The 15,586-nt window shown below is 45.0% G+C and overlaps 1 protein-coding gene across 1 annotated transcript; it reads right to left on the bottom strand.

Moving 5' to 3' along the window:
* Positions 1 to 4,995: 4,995 nt before the first annotated feature.
* On the bottom strand, positions 4,996 to 10,005 carry LOC142787120 (THAP domain-containing protein 1-like). The gene is made up of 4 exons (XM_075884729.1): positions 9,784 to 10,005; positions 9,010 to 9,163; positions 8,814 to 8,879; positions 4,996 to 8,495 (listed from the first exon to the last, which is right to left on the bottom strand). The coding sequence occupies exons 1-3, from the start codon at positions 9,982 to 9,984 to the stop codon at positions 8,833 to 8,835; spliced, it is 402 nt and encodes a 133-aa protein (XP_075740844.1). The 5' UTR covers positions 9,985 to 10,005; the 3' UTR covers positions 4,996 to 8,495; positions 8,814 to 8,832.
* Between the last annotated feature and the right edge of the window lie 5,581 nt (positions 10,006 to 15,586).

Below are 15,586 nucleotides of genomic sequence, written 5' to 3'. Positions count from 1 at the left end.
ATAGACAAGGACGAATCAAGGGGTGCAATGGCTCCATTTTCACAACAAGAGTGGGAAAGGGCTGAGAAAAGGGTTCCTGGTAGTACATCAACAGGCCCAGATGGCATTCCAATTAGGCTGATAAAGACATTAGGTCCGAAGTCTAAGCAGGCTTTGAGAGAAGCAGTGAGCAAAATAATAATCGATGGTGAAGTTCCCAATGGATGGAAACTTAGCAGGATGAGCATGATCTATAAAGGAAAGGGGGAAAAAGCTGACATAAACAACTACCGTCCTATAACAGTGACATCAGTGGTCTACAGGCTGGCGATGCAAATTATAAAGGAAAGACTGCAGGCGTGGATAGAGGATGACGGGGTGCTGGGGGAACTGCAGAATGGGTTTCGGAAACACAGGAGGTTGGAAGACAATCTGTTCTCACTGACGCAGTGCATCGAAATAGCAGAAAAGGAACACAGGCCCCTGTGGCTAGCATTTTTGGATATCAAGGGAGCGTACGATAGCGTGGTTCAAGAGGAATTGTGGGGAATACTGGACACACTAGGCGTGGAACATGTAGTCACTAATCTTTTAAAGGGTATCTATAAAGGTAACAAGGTAGTTATAAAGTGGGAAAAACAGGTATCCAAGCCTGCAGAGGTAAAACGGGGGCTTAGGCAGGGGTGCCCCCTGTCACCCTTATTATTCATGATGTACCTACAAGGATTAGAGGCAAAATTAGAGGGAAGTGGACTGGGCTTCAACCTCTCTTTAGTCAAACAAGGAAAACTTATTGATCAGGCACTACCAGCATTAATGTACGCAGATGATATAGTGCTAATGCCAACAACAAGGAAGATTTGCAGAGATTGATGGACATCTGCGGTAATGAGGGAGATAGGTTAGATTTTAGATTCAGTAAGGAAAAATCAGCAGTCATGATTTTCAATGACAACGAAGGTAGTGAGCTTAGAATACAGGAGGTCACGCTAGAGATAACAGATAAATACAAATATCTGGGCGTATGGATAAGCAATGGGACCGAGTATCTGAGGGAACACGAAATATACGTGACGACTAAAGGTAACAGGAATGCAGCAGTCATGAAAAATAGGGCACTGTGGAATTACAATAGGTATGATGTTGTGAGAGTATGATGGAAAGGGGTCATGGTTCCTGGGCTGACGTTCGGCAATGCGGTCTTGTGCATGAGATCAGAAGGTCAAGCAAGATTAGAAATTAAGCAACGTGGAATAGGTAGGCTTGCTTTAGGAGCTCACGGGAATACACCAAATCAGGGAGTACAAGGCGATATGGGATGGACATCATTTGAGGGCAGGGAAGCTAGCAGCAAGATAAAATTTGAGAAACGATTGAGAGAAATGGGGGAAGAGCGTTGGGCTAGGAAGATTTTCAGCTACTTGTACATGAAGAATGTCGATACAAAATGGAGGAAGCGAACCAGGAAGTTGACTGGTAAATACTTAGAAAACAGCAGGTGGCCAAACCAAAAAGAACTATCGGTTAAGAAGAAAGTGAAGGAAACGGAGACTGACATGTGGAGAATGGGCATGATTAAGAAGTCCGCACTAGAGATCTATCGAACTTTTAAGCAGGAAATTGCCAAGGAAAGAATCTATGATAATACACGGGGTAGTTCTCTACTGTTTGAGGCCAGGACGGGAGTACTGCGAACCAAGACATATCGGGCCAAATACGAAGGGGTAGACACAGTATGCAGTGCGTGTGGAGAGGAAGAAGAAACTGCCGAACACTTGATAATGTTCTGTAAAGGGCTTCACCCTATAGTTCAGGATGATGGCGCAGAGTTTTTCAAAGCACTGGGGTTTAGGGACCGGGAGGGCAAAATAAACTTTAGGCGGGTAGACTTAACCAGAAGGAGGTTATCTGATTGGTGGCTAAAGTCAAGACACGAGTGAAAATTAAACTCTTCACTGCAAAGTACGAATCCTCAAACTCACTTTTTAAGGAAAAAAAATAAATATAGTTTTTGGTTCATTAGGTGTTACGGCTTGGTGGCGCTAGCTACCGCCCGATTTAAAGGGTACAGCCATATCCATCCATCCATCCATCCACGTCACCCAAGCTGGCGATGCGCTGCGCATGTATGAGACGGGAATCAACCACGCGCGAAGGCAACGCGAAACATATAAAATATATTTTGTTGCTCGTGCATGGTTTCAAACTGCGACCGAGAAAATATGCTAATAAGCTTCTGGAATTACTGGATGCCTACGCGGGTGTGTGACTGAACTGAAATATCGACAGGGTGCCGAAAGTGAGCGCGTTACGGCACTGAAACATTTTATTGATGTGAAATGGTAGAAGAGTGGAATGATGGACTAGGTTGTGAGCCACTGCTTGCAACACCTTCTACGGCGAACCATCATTTCAGGGACGAGAATCCTGAGTGGTATCTTAATGAAAACCTTTTATTTTCTGCACACTGGTCATACAAGGCATTTCCGAGTAGTGACTCACTATCTGTTTACAACAATGCCTACTTGATAATTGGTCGCGCGTCTTTTTTTTATCCCCAAGAAAAAAAGTTTTATATTTCACAAGAACCCCACAGAACATTGTTTCCCTAGGACTGAGAGCAGATGACACGCCTGGGCTTCAGGTACTTCTTTTCACGGGAAGATGCTCGCTTCTTGTGGAGTGCCTTTGAGTAAAGACGCAAATGGGTGAGCAGAAAAAAAACGTGTTCACTTGATTGGTGAGGCTCGAATCATGTTGTGCTTTGTTTTGTTTTTGTTTTTTAATCCGAAAAAACGCTCTTTCAAGCTGTCACTGTGAAGCTCGTTGTAGCAAAACCACCCCGAAAAAGGGATTTCAAGGGCGTCTACAAATACGAAGAGCTTCACCGAAAAGCCTACCAATAGGCGTCCGCACAAGGGGGGCAAAGGGGGTGAACCCCCCCCCCCCCTAGTCACCTGTGAGGGGGAGGCTAAATCTGCTCTATTCATTGACTAGGCAGCGGGGCACTCTTTAAGTCATCTAAAGGGGGGGGTGCAAAATCTGCCTCATACACTGAATTAATAGGGAGGGGGCGCACTGCAACAAACCTTCGCCCCTCCCCCCCCCCCCCTGAACGACAAGCACGCCTATGGGCCTACCCCTTTCTATGCGGACCATTTCGCCGTTCACAGTGAGCTCGAAGTGCCGGGAGATGTACATACCTCTCGTCGAAGTGCAGCTTGCACACAGCCAAGTTTTCTTGAAGCGGCTTGTCAGCGCGCGGGATCGCTCTCCGCCACTGCGCAGAGCTTTGTCCTTACTAACGCCGAACAACCTGACTTGTAGCCTGTAGTGCACCCCGGGACGAAGCGATTACTTTATTTTCGCGCCATGAGAGTGCATACAGAAGCATTTTTGTGAGAGTGCCACGGAATCCAACAAAAAAAAAAAAACGAGGACGAACACGCCCGACCAACCTGTCGGAAACGTGCAAACAACGTATAAATAAGGTCCCTCCATAATTTTTAAGGTAGCGACATCTGCCGCGCGCGCCACCTAGAAAGTTGCTGTAGCAGACGACGCCCAGCTTTAAGCACGACATTCAGCTGTTGGAAAAATATCTGCACATGCCAGGAAATAAAAGCTACTGATGCCTGACTGTGATGAAGGCCGAAATAAGAGCCCAAAATGTTAAAGCTGTGCCTTTATTTCAAATAAACATTGAAAAAGAGAGCGGAAAAATATGTTTGATCGCCTAGATTCGGCATGTTTACATCTTGTTTATTCGCGTTCGTATTACATTGCGTTTTTCAACCTAAATTAGCTGCATATAATTAAAGAAAAACGAAGGCGCGTTGATTCGCTTTCATTTCACAAAATAGTCGAAGCCCTTGACGGAAACAACAACGAGTAGGGACCGAAGACAACCCGAGGCGAGTTTACCCGCGGCTGCCCATGGCGCCTGCCTTGGTCTCTGTATTGGCCGTACCTTGGCGACTGCGTGCGCTTAATCCGATTGCTCTCCGCCTTTCTTGCTCGTAAGTGTGCTGTGTACATATAGCGGTCACTTCGATCGACCAATGCATCTGACAGCCATCCGGAGCGAAAAAATTTCGACATGGCGTTGCTGAAACGCGATCCTCGCTGAAAGTAAACATCCTGTGCACGTGTGTGGAAACTAAAATTTGGTGGAAACGCTTGCGCTAACAGTCTTCTCACTGCGTGTGGCGATTGCCCGAACACTTGAGTGTCTTTTGCTATTCTGTGCTACGAGTCGACGCAAGCGTCACGACATTCCAAAGCGGCGTGTCATCGCCGATCGTCGAATTTGTTCGTGTTGCAAACGCTACCTAACCGCGCCGAACACCATGGTGTAGTTAAATTTCTTCGACAGGGCTTCTTGTGTGCGCGTGTGTGAATGTGGTTGTATTCCTGATATGAGCAACGTCGGTACGTAACCTTGAATCACCGCGTGAAGTTTTAATAGTGTGTTTATGCTTTTTCGATTTGCCTTTGTGCCTCCCTGAAGCGCACAAGCTTCTCAAGAATTAAAGATGCTTAAGTGAAACGCCCGCGAATTGGCCTAGTTATTGTTGCACTTTATTTTGCTGGCGATTTTATATCGCTTCTGATGTTTTTCCTACGTTAGTTCGCAGTTTGGTGCTTTTCATCAGTGAAATAGCATTGCTGCTTACCGAGACATTTCGCTTAGTATCCGAGTGTGAGGGTAATCTAAGAGTAACAGAGTAGACAATAATGTACTTTGATGTAGTTTTATTATTTGGTGGCCAGTAGCTGTGGATATGGAGTATTTATTTATTTATTTAAGAAGATACTGCCTGTCAGAATGCCATACTTTAGGCAGAGGTGAGCGATACATATAGGAAATATTCAGTGATGGCCAGTGGCTATATGGTATATATTTATTTATTTAAGAACATACAGTTAGTCCAAATGCCATACTTTACGCAAGGGTCAGCGATACAGTGGGAACAACACAATTCAGGAAATACAGTGATGGCCAGTAGCAATGGCTATGTGGTATTTCTTTATTTATTTTAGAACATACAGCCAGTCCGAATGTCATACTTTAGGCAGGATCAGCAATACAATGGGAATAACGCAATACAAGAAATATACAATGCGTACAGAACAATATGAAATATAGAACAGATCATAATGTAGGAACAATAGTATCATTTGTTTAAAACGAAAGCCTGAATTATACACAAACCCAGACAAAGTTTCATAATACCACACAATTATCACTACACGAACAGTAAAGTAACAGCAACTAACACTTATTTACCATAACGGCTTGACATATACACATGCCGCCTTGCAGGAGCTGAACAAAGTTTTTCATCCATCCATCCATATACACATGCAGCACAAAAATATAATGACACTAAGTTGTACAACTACGTAAGGTTATGCTTGCAGACAAAAGCTGTGGCACATGCCACCCACAATTCAGAGTACAGAGTAACGCAGGTACTTACTAGTATATTTAATTACACATTCAATGCATGAAATACGCTTAGGATGTGCTTCCAAGTGAACAAAAGGACAAGACATGAAGCTGGCACTGAACAGTAAGGGTAGCTTAATTAACTATTAAAATGCAAAAACAAAGAACAGCCACACTTACAGTAGTACAAGAGACATCATGCATTTTACACAAACTTTTCTACCAGTACTACCTAATGCTACCTGCAGCAACATGCATTCCAATGCTTCGGCTACCACACTTCTGTGAGCTTTGAATTTTTGTCATAAGGAGATGATTTTTCTTTTTCCCGAGAATTGAGATTCTAGTTCTTAAAAACTGGCAAGGAGTTTGTCCGATATGCAGTGGCATGTAGGGAAGCAATTGCCCAAGTACAGGGAACTTTGAATGGTACTCTGAAGTTTAGATGCAGAAACTCTGTTTGCAATCAATGCATCTTCATTTAAGCGCACATAATTTTCAGCAGCCTCTATTAACTGCAAGACAGCTGGTGATGGGACTGTCAATGCCGGCTTCTCTTTGTTGTAGCACATCAGCATTGTGAGCTTGTTTCCCTCGGCTGAGTTTGTGATCGCTTCAACACAGGCTTGACAGGAGTTTGCCTTCTTGACTTGTGCAACAACATAACCAGCAAGGTACTCCAAGGATTCATGTTCTCAGTCTTCAATATCAAGGAGGTCAGACGGACGAACAACATACATTTTGCTTTCATTTGGTTTGTTGTCATCGGCCATGCCAGTCAAGAGAAAGCAGTCTTCTTCAGTGTAGCTACTGTTCTTACTTGGCCTCAGAAACTGGGCCATCGTAGCAGCTCGAAGCGAAAACTTGAATTCAAGTACACGAGGCACCGGGTTCTTAAACCTTAGTGTAGAGAAAAGATTCTCTAGGGCATCTTGGCCGAAGCTGCTCAGGAGCAGAAACTTAAAGTTGTACTTTTCAAGAAACAGTGCCTGAAGTAGCAACACTGATGTTGTCGCTAGGATAACGCCAGTCTGCACTGGTTTCCAGGTGGCTTTTTTTTTCATCCCCAATACATATTTTTTTAAAAAGTGCAATTCTTTCTTCAAGAAACTGAAGGGCCTTTCCATACTCAACATCATCAAAATGGCTCAAAGCCAGTTTTGTTGTTCTGGAAGTCTTGAGTCTGCACCATCGAAACATCATCTCAAGAAACCATGCAGTTGTCAAGGCTGGTTTATCTAATTTTCCATTATCTACAAGCAAGCGTACTGCAGCAGTAGTGTCGCTGTTGATAAGGCTGAATGCTGGCCCCACCTTCATTTTATCATAATGGCTGGGGTCCACCGAAGAAGGCTTCAGGTGGGGAGCTAGCTTTAGCTCTGCATTGCTGTCTATCTCGACAAGCTTCTTTATAGGCTCGATGGGTATTTCAATTCCTCGCAGATTGTTTTTTTTTCACTACTTCTTCGGGCAAGTATATCCTCTGTCCCATAGTTAAGTGGCTCTTCATGCTCTTAAGGAGATGAGGAACGTCCGCCATGAAAAAAAGTTGCCTAGGTGCATCACATGGGTGGGGACACGAGGTTTTAGGCTTGCTGTGATTGCCTACAATTGTATCGAACAGTTTCCAGACGGCTTGGTTCCCCCCTCCCATGTCTGTCACCACAACATCTACTTTCAGGAAAATTGCCTCACATGCTTTTATGATGACAATGATTATATCCTTAACTGTTTAGGCATGGAATGAATTTCCAGTGAAATGGTAAGCAACTGTTTGCTTCCAGCGGTTTGTTATCCCACCGAGCATAAATTCCAGCCCATGAGTGGCCAAACAGTCGGGTGGCAGTGTTCCGTCTGCAAGAGGTATAGTTGGGGCTCCAAGCACTGTTCCCGAGGATGGGTTGTACAATAGGCCTGGTGCAAGCTGCATCTCATCGAGCATTAAAGTGGCGTGCCGCTCCTCTGGTGACATGAGGCTAACTCATGGAGTGGAAAGATTTAGTTAGGCGATGCAAACAGCGGTGCTATGGTAACAAGACAGGTCAAGGGTCATGGGCACCTGTCTGTGCACTCACCTTTAGTGCGAGAGACGCCATGATGTCCTCCAGCAAACCTGGTGTGAACTTGTACCCTTCTAAGTGACGATGTAGGGTGCTTTCTGTTTGCAGAGGTTGTCCAAGCTCCCTGACTGAGTCATAGCCACGTGCTCCACAGGAAAGTCTCACTTTCAATGCCTTTATAACAGTCTTCTTGGTCCATCGAGTCCCCTGCATTGTTGCCGTCTTCAGACATTTAACTTGGTCTTCATTCAAGTATTTGTTTAGTCCTGCGACAAGGTGCTTATTTGCAGTTAGTGCCTGGAAACGCTGCCTCAGAGCAAGTTGAAGCTTCCGTCGCGTCGCCTGAAGTTCATTTTCAAGCTGGGCCACCCTCTTCTGTAGAGCTGCTTTTATCAAGTGGCCTGAAATAGTGCACCGAAATTAGGTCTAAAGCAGTTGTCAATGCTAAACAGGCAAGAGCGGGGGCTAGGTGGTGCTTCATATTGAAGATGTCATGCTGATACAGAAAGCGCATGCACGGAACAGCCTGTTTGCTGTTCTCGCTATGTGTATTCTTTATCAGTGCAATATCTCCCCTAGTTCTAAATAGCATTGTTAAGAATGCGTAGCTGACAGCAAATGACCTGCATGAGAGCAGGGAAGCGCAACACAAAAACATCAGATAAGCGCAGGAATATCTAACATTCCCGCATGTTTCTTTTCCCTTGTTCCCTTCATGCAGTTCATTTTCTCTCACTCTGCACGAGTTGCACACAAATCGGTACTGTTACGGGTATAATGTATTGCTATTTACGAAACAAAGGGCCTGGACCTCCTAGTAGCATGGAAACTTGCATTGAAAGAAAGGTTGTGTCAGCTTCCGTAAGTATGTCGCTATGCGCAAAAGAGGCATTGAATAAGGGCACACGAAAAAATTCGAACAAAAGTGTTTAACTCACCAGCCTGTGAACTTTCTGGCTGGAATGGAGCAGGGATCTGTAGGTCTAGTTGCATATCAGGAACATCTGCGTAGGGCACAAAGCAAGTTGACAACCAGCAATGTAGAGAGGCATTGGTATCTCACATGGGGAATACACATGCTTTGGGCCACACAAAATATCTGCCTGTTTGCTTGGGTCAGCTGTAGACACAGCTTTATTAGACGTGAAGGTAAGTTTGAACCATAATTTGCAACATAAAAAAAGATTGTAAATTACAAAATATAAAATACCTCAGTGCTGTCTGCACGGCATATATCGTCTGTATGTGAACGGATGAAGAGCATAAGCACGCAATTTACCAGCTGATGGAAAGGTAGGAGCTCACAGACGGGAGAAACTTACCATTCTCAGTGTCGACTGGCTAGGGTTCGACATCGATCTGTGTGTTTTGCTTGACTTTGGGGTGACCTGGGTAGTATACATGAACATAATGACAAATGATAACTCAAGAATTGTTTTCATTGCAATAATCAAATTTGACTTGAACGCTGTGAATAGCATTCAAGATCATTTGCCCTAATGAACACCGTGAACATACCAGTACTTTCCACTCTTGTTCTTCTAGGGGGTGGCTTGCGTGGCTTTGCAACTGGTCGATGCAAAAAGATGCTTGGCGTTGCAAATGGCCTTACCTTCTTTTCACTGGTATTCTTGAGAATAATCAGTTCAAACTGGTCTTCTGTGAAATGATCCTGTAGCAGAGTTGGAAACGACTTTCTGAACATGTTGTAAAGCGAAGTTAACAACGCGCGCAGAGATAGAGAACTAGAGATAGTAGAACTCACTGCTGAAATTTATGAATGTTTATCGCTATAACAATAATAATAAATGATAGGGTTTTACATGCCGAAACTACGATATGAGTAAGAGGCATGTCGTAGTGGACTGCTCCGGTAATTTCGCGACTACTTGGGATTCTGTTACGTGCACTGAATACGCGCCATACACGAGCCTCTAGAATTTCACTTCCATCGAAAATGCGACCGCCGAGGACGGGATCGAAGCGAGTCTTTCCGGTCAGCAGCCGAGCACCGTAACCGCAGTAACTGCCATACCACGACGGTGGACAGATTTAGATCGCGTGCAACACAATGCGGAGATCTGTCAGCGAGTTAGTGCGCTTCCCTCGCTTTATTCACTTGCATGTTAGGCTCGTAGTGCATGACCTACGTCAGCGGGTTCATAAAGCACTAAAATGAATAATCTTGACAAATGTGGGCCATAAAAACCAGCGCACACGAATGAAATGCTATTGCAGCTCGGCACATGCACGCGTATGCTTTTTCTTGCGTCTTTGTGTCGCGTTACTTACCTCGCATAGTCGTGCAGTGGCCGACGGTTCGAAGTCTTTCCGTCCAATTATGTGCAACCACACTTTTCTTCTGGTTAGGTTCTGCTTGCCCCGCGGGATGCAAAATAACTTCTTGCCGTCTTCCGTCCGTTTTCGGCACCCAAACGCACAGCAACACGGCATATCGGACCTTCCAGAACGAAATCGCCGCACAACGTGCATAGCGGAACAGGCGAAGCGAGCGCTCTCCTCCCGGACCGCGGGAACCTTCATGACGTAGAAAGGTCACGTGTCACAGATCAGCCTATCGCGGGCGCCGTCGGCTTCATGAAAGCTTTTTGATACTTTTGAATTTATTGAGGGACTTTAATAGACACTAGCGCCAGAGTTTCCTCTAGTGTATATTAGGAAACTCTATGCCCTGAAGGCAAAGGGGGGAGTTCCGAAACTGAAAAAAAGTATCTATAAACGTTCGTCGCGGCCACGTCTGTGTACAGCGCGCGAGCGGCTGGCCTTGTAAAACCCCTTATCTTGGGAAAGTAACGACAATCTCTTCCAAGGCACGTTCCCTCCTCGATTCTCCTCGCCCACTTGCCGTACGCGTGGCGCGCATCGCCATTTTTCGCCGATGCTCCCGCGGGCGCACTGCAGAATTCCATGGAGGTGGTTTATTTGCGGCAGCTTGCGCACCACAGTACAGAGTGTACTAGTAACAGTAGTGCTGATTTTTTTTAAATGGTGATAACAAAATTAGGAACACTGAGGCACGGCGTGAAAGTACCCTTGTGCAGTGGTCTCCAAACTGAAGAAGGCCTTTGAGCAATGTCAATACGATCAAGTGTCACGCACAGTGACTGATCTACCACAATAACAGAAGCATGAGAAAATGATTAATAAGAGCTGTGTTTTCACGTTCCTGTCAAAGAAACTAGGGATCGGGTTACTTACGACAACAGAAAATCTGCACCAGCCTTGACATCATAATTTGCGCGTCGAAAGTGACCAGAAAATTCTACCCGGACTGACTGATCCTGGTCAGAAGTACCAATGTGACACTAGAGTAAAAGATAATATAGCTTATTATAGGGGAATGAAACACATGCTAATGCAGGCGTGACCAAAACAATTGCGGTCACGGTCTCCTACAAATTGGCTCACTTGCTATCACCGTGCGATAGCTTTTTTTTGTTGTGCCTCTGTATTTCTTTATTTCTTTCGATGGACCACATCTCTTTAATGATTTTCGTGTGTCAATTACCTCTTCAAAACGAAACGAATACCCTTATGCGAACGAGCACCAATTAGTGTCATCTCCGTTCATTCATTCATTCATTCATTTGTTTTCTCCACCAAGCGTTCTCGTAAACGAATCCTAACAGTCACAAAATCTTGATCGAGAAGCTGTGTCATCACATCGTTCGTAGTGAAAGCAGACTATAGAGTTGTGCATTTTCGACGATTGCCGAGGCGTATGCGAGGGGAGGAACAATGAGCTCAATATTTTTATTTCTCTATTTATTTATTTGACGTAAGCATGTGGGAGGTAATGGCCAGATACTGCACCAGGGTGGCCAATCCTTCTCTGGTGAGGGAGTGCGTTTTCGGCGGTGTTTGCCGGTGAGGCCGCACCCCAGGCCTCTTTAATGCAGTTCCATCAACACGCGGATTTTCTTTTTTTTTTAATCCGGTTGGAAACTGCGCGGAAACTGCGCCGGGGGTTGCGGCGATGGCGTAGTGGTTAGAGCACCCGCCTCGCATGCAAGAGGTCCGTGGTTCAAATCCCGGTACCGCGCAGTTCCCAACCGGATTAAAAAAAAAATCCGCGTGTTGATGGAACTGCATTAAGAGGCCTGGGGTGCGGCCTCACCGGCAAACACCGCCAAGAACGCACTCCCTCACCAGAGAAGGATTGGCCACCCTGGTGCAGTATCTGGCCACTACCTCCCACATGCTTACGTCAAATAACTCACGGCCCTCAGTCCCCAGCAGCTGCGAAGCAACTGACCACGGCGGCGGTCAGATCTGCAACGCAGCAGAGGGTGCTAAGAATCTCTGGATCCGGACAGGCTGCCATTGGAACCTAAACTTGGCAACGTTTAATGCTAGAACCTTATCTAGTGAGGGAAGTCTAGCTGTACTATTCGAGGAGCTAGAGGGTGTTAAATGGGATATAATAGGGCTCAGTGAGGTTAGGAGGACAGATGAGGCCTATACGGTGCCACAGAATGGGCACGTAGTCTGCTACAGGGGCTTGGCAGACAGAAGAGAACTGGGAGTGGGGTTCCTAATTCACAGAAACATAGCTGGCAACATAGAGGAATACTATAGCATTAATGAAAGGGTGGTGGGTATCGTAATTAAACTGAATAAAAGATACAAGATGAAGGTAGTACAGGCTTACGCGCCTACATCCAGCCATGATGACGTTTCAGTTGAAAGCTTCTATGAAGACGTGGAATCGGCAATGAGTAAGGTCAAAACACAGTATACTATAGTGGTGGGCGACTTTAATGCAAAGGTAGGGAAGAAGCAGGCTGGAGACCAGGCAGTAGGAGATTATGGCATCGGTACTAGAAACGCCAGAGGAGAGCTACTAGTAGAATTCGCAGAACGCAATAATTTACGGATTTTGAATACCTTCTACCGAAAACGAGAAAACCGCAAGTGGACATGGAGGAGCCCTAATGGCGAAAATAAGAACGAAATAGACTTTATAATGAGTGCACACCCTGGAATCGTGTAGGATGTGGAAGTGATTGGCAAGGTACGATGCAGTGACCATAGAATGGTACGGTCTCAAATTCGCCTAGACTTGAAGAAGGAACGACAGAAACTGATACGCAAGAAGCCAATCAATCAGCTAGCACTGAGAGGGAAAGTACAGGAATTCAGAGTGTCGCTGCAGAACAGGTACTCGGCTCTTAGTGAGGAAACCAACCTTAGCGTAGGTACAATGAATGATAATCTGACGAGTATCATTACTGAGTGTGCAGTGGAAGTTGGAGGCAGGGTAGTCAGACAGGACACCGGCAAGCTTTCCCAGGAAACGAAGAACCTAATTAAGAAGCGTCAAATCATGAAAGTGTCAAGTACAACAGACAAAATAGAACTGGCAGAGCTTTCGAAGTTGATTAATAGACGTAAGGTATGCGATGTAAGAAGGTATAACATGGAGAGAATTGAACACGCTCTGAAAAACGGAGGAAGTGTCAAAGCATTGAAGAGGAAACTTGGGATAGGCAAAAGTCGGATGTATGCACTAAGGGACAAAGAAGGCAAAATAACTACCAATATGGATAGGATAGTTAAAATAGCGGAGGAGTTTTACAGAGATCTGTACAGTAGCCGAGACAACCACGACCTTAATACTATAAGAACTAGCAGTAACCCAGATTACACCCCACCAGTAATGATAGAAGAAGTCATAAAAGCTTTGGAGAGCATGCAAAGGGACAAAGCTGGTGGTGAGGATCAGGTAACATCAGATCTGCTGAAAGATGGAGGACAGATTGTGTTAGAAAAACTAGCCACCCTGTTTATGAGGTGTCTCCTGACGGGAAGAGTACCAGAGTCTTGGAAGAACGCTAACATCATCTTAATACATAAGAGAGGAGATGACAAGGACTTGAAGAATTACAGGCTGATTAGCTTGCTCTCTGCAGTATACAAGCTATTTACAAAGGTAATTGCTAACAGAATAAAGAAAACATTAGAATTCAATCATTTAAAGGAACAAGCAGGATTTCGAACAGGCTACTCAACAATTGACCACATTCATACTATCAATCAGGTATTAGAGAAATGCTCAGAGTATAACCAACCCCTATACATAGCCTTCATAGATTACGAGAAGGCGTTTGATTCAGTAGAAATATCAGCCGTCATGCAAACACTGCGGAATCAGGGCGTAGATGAAGTATATATAAACATTCTGGAAGAAATCTACAGGGGATCAACTGCTACCATAGTGCTTCATAAAGAAAGCAACAGAATACCAATCAAAAAGGGTGTGAGGCAGGGGGACACAATTTCCCCAATGCTATTTACCGCGTGCTTACAGGAGGTTTTCAGAAGCCTAGAATGGGAACAGTTAGGGATAAGAGTCAATGGAGAATACCTTAGTAACCTGCGCTTCGCCGATGACATTGCATTGCTGAGTAACTCGGCGGACGAATTGCAACTCATGATTACGGAGCTAGACAAGGAGAGCAGAAAGGTGGGTCTTAAAATTAATCTGCAGAAAACGAAAGTAATGTACAACAACCTCGGCAAGGAGCAGCGCTTCGAGATAGGTAATAGTGCACTTGAAGTTGTAAAAGACTATGTCTACTTAGGGCAGGTAATAACCGCAGAGCCGAACCACGAGATTGAAGTAACTAGAAGAATAAGAATGGGGTGGAGCACATTCGGCAAGCACTCTCAAATTATGACAGGTAGATTGCCACTATCCCTCAAGAGGAAGGTATATAACAGCTGTATCTTGCCGGTACTTAGCTACGGAGCAGAAACCTGGAGACTTACAAAGAGGGTTCAGCTTAAATTGGGGACGACGCAGCGAGCAATGGAAAGAAAAATGGTAGGTGTAACCTTAAGAGACAAGAAGAGAGCAGAGTGGATTAGAGAACAAACGGGGGTTAAGGATATCATAGCTGAAATTAAGAAGAAGAAATGGACATGGGCAGGGCATGTAGCGCGTAGACAGGATAACCGCTGGTCTTTAAGGGTAACTGACTGGATTACCAGAGAAGGAAAGCGGGTTAGGGGGAGACAGAAGGTTAGGTGGGCAGATGAGATTAAGAAGTTTGCGGGTATAAATTGGCAGCAGCAAGCACAGGACCGGGTTAACTGGCGGAACATGGGAGAGGCCTTTGTCCTGCAGTGGACGTAGTCAGGCTGATGATGATGATGATTTATTTATTTAGACACGCTGCAGACCAGGATTTCGGTCCAGGCAGGAGGAGAATAAGAAACATCACGTCATTCGTAACAGTAAAAAAAAAACATATATTCATACGCTAACAGAGGTCATATGTCTGTGAAACACCAAAAAATTTTATAACACATTTGAACCCTCTAATCACCAAGTAAATAATGTTCCAGTGACATAGAACAACTTTCAGCCGAAAAAATCTCTTGGCACTATACCAAAACAGTGGAAAAAAGCTAAAGTAATCCTCATCCCCAAGCCTGGGAAACCCCCCCGATCTATCGAATTTACGCCCCATATCACTAACGTCTTGTGCTGGGAAGCTGATGGAACACGCTTTTCTAGACAGAATCAACACTTATCTTGAGGAGAACGAAATCTACCCAGATTGCATGTTGGGGTTCCGCACACGGCTCTCCACGCAAGACGCCATGCTGCCAATTAAGCAGCAGATTCTAGACAACAAAACAAGAGCTACCCGGGCGATCTTAGGGTTAGACCTTAAAAAAGCCTTCGACAAAGCATCGCATACGGCTATCTTACATCAGATCTGCCAATTAAGTTTAGGATCAAGGGCGTATAACTATGTCAAGGACTTCCTAACAGACAGAACGGCATCTATCGTAATGGGAGAACTGAGATCTGAGGAAAGGCCTATGGGCAGTGCTGGTACCCCGCAGGGCTCGGTCATATCACCAATGCTGTTTAATCTCATAATGATAGGACTCCCGGCGCGGCTGAACTCAATATACGGAATACATCATTCTATATATGCAGATGATATCACCATCTGGGCGTGTGAAGGTAGTGACGGAGAGATAGAGCAGAGACTACAAGAGGCCGTCACCACTATTGAGGAGTATCTTGATGGTACTGGCCTCGAATGCTCGCCAGATA

The sequence above is a fragment of the Rhipicephalus microplus genome, unplaced genomic scaffold, assembly GCF_043290135.1.
Source record: "Rhipicephalus microplus isolate Deutch F79 unplaced genomic scaffold, USDA_Rmic scaffold_45, whole genome shotgun sequence".
Classification (NCBI taxonomy): Eukaryota; Metazoa; Arthropoda; class Arachnida; order Ixodida; family Ixodidae; genus Rhipicephalus; species Rhipicephalus microplus.
The sequence above is the reverse complement of the archived record's forward strand: the minus strand, read 5'-3'. Positions and strand labels throughout refer to the sequence as shown.

What these genes read in the sequence shown, in the direction of transcription:
- LOC142787120 (XM_075884729.1), bottom strand. Translation starts at nt 9,984, where the DNA reads ATGCACGTTGTGCGGCGATTTCGTTCTGGAAGGTCCGATATGCCGTGT. An exon ending in CCACTGCACGACTATGCGAG is followed by an intron (nt 9,164 to 9,783) that starts GTAAGTAACGCG and finishes ACTCTGCTACAG; the next exon opens with GATCATTTCACAGAAGACCA. An exon ending in AACAAGAGTGGAAAGTACTG is followed by an intron (nt 8,880 to 9,009) that starts GTATGTTCACGG and finishes TATACTACCCAG; the next exon opens with GTCACCCCAAAGTCAAGCAA.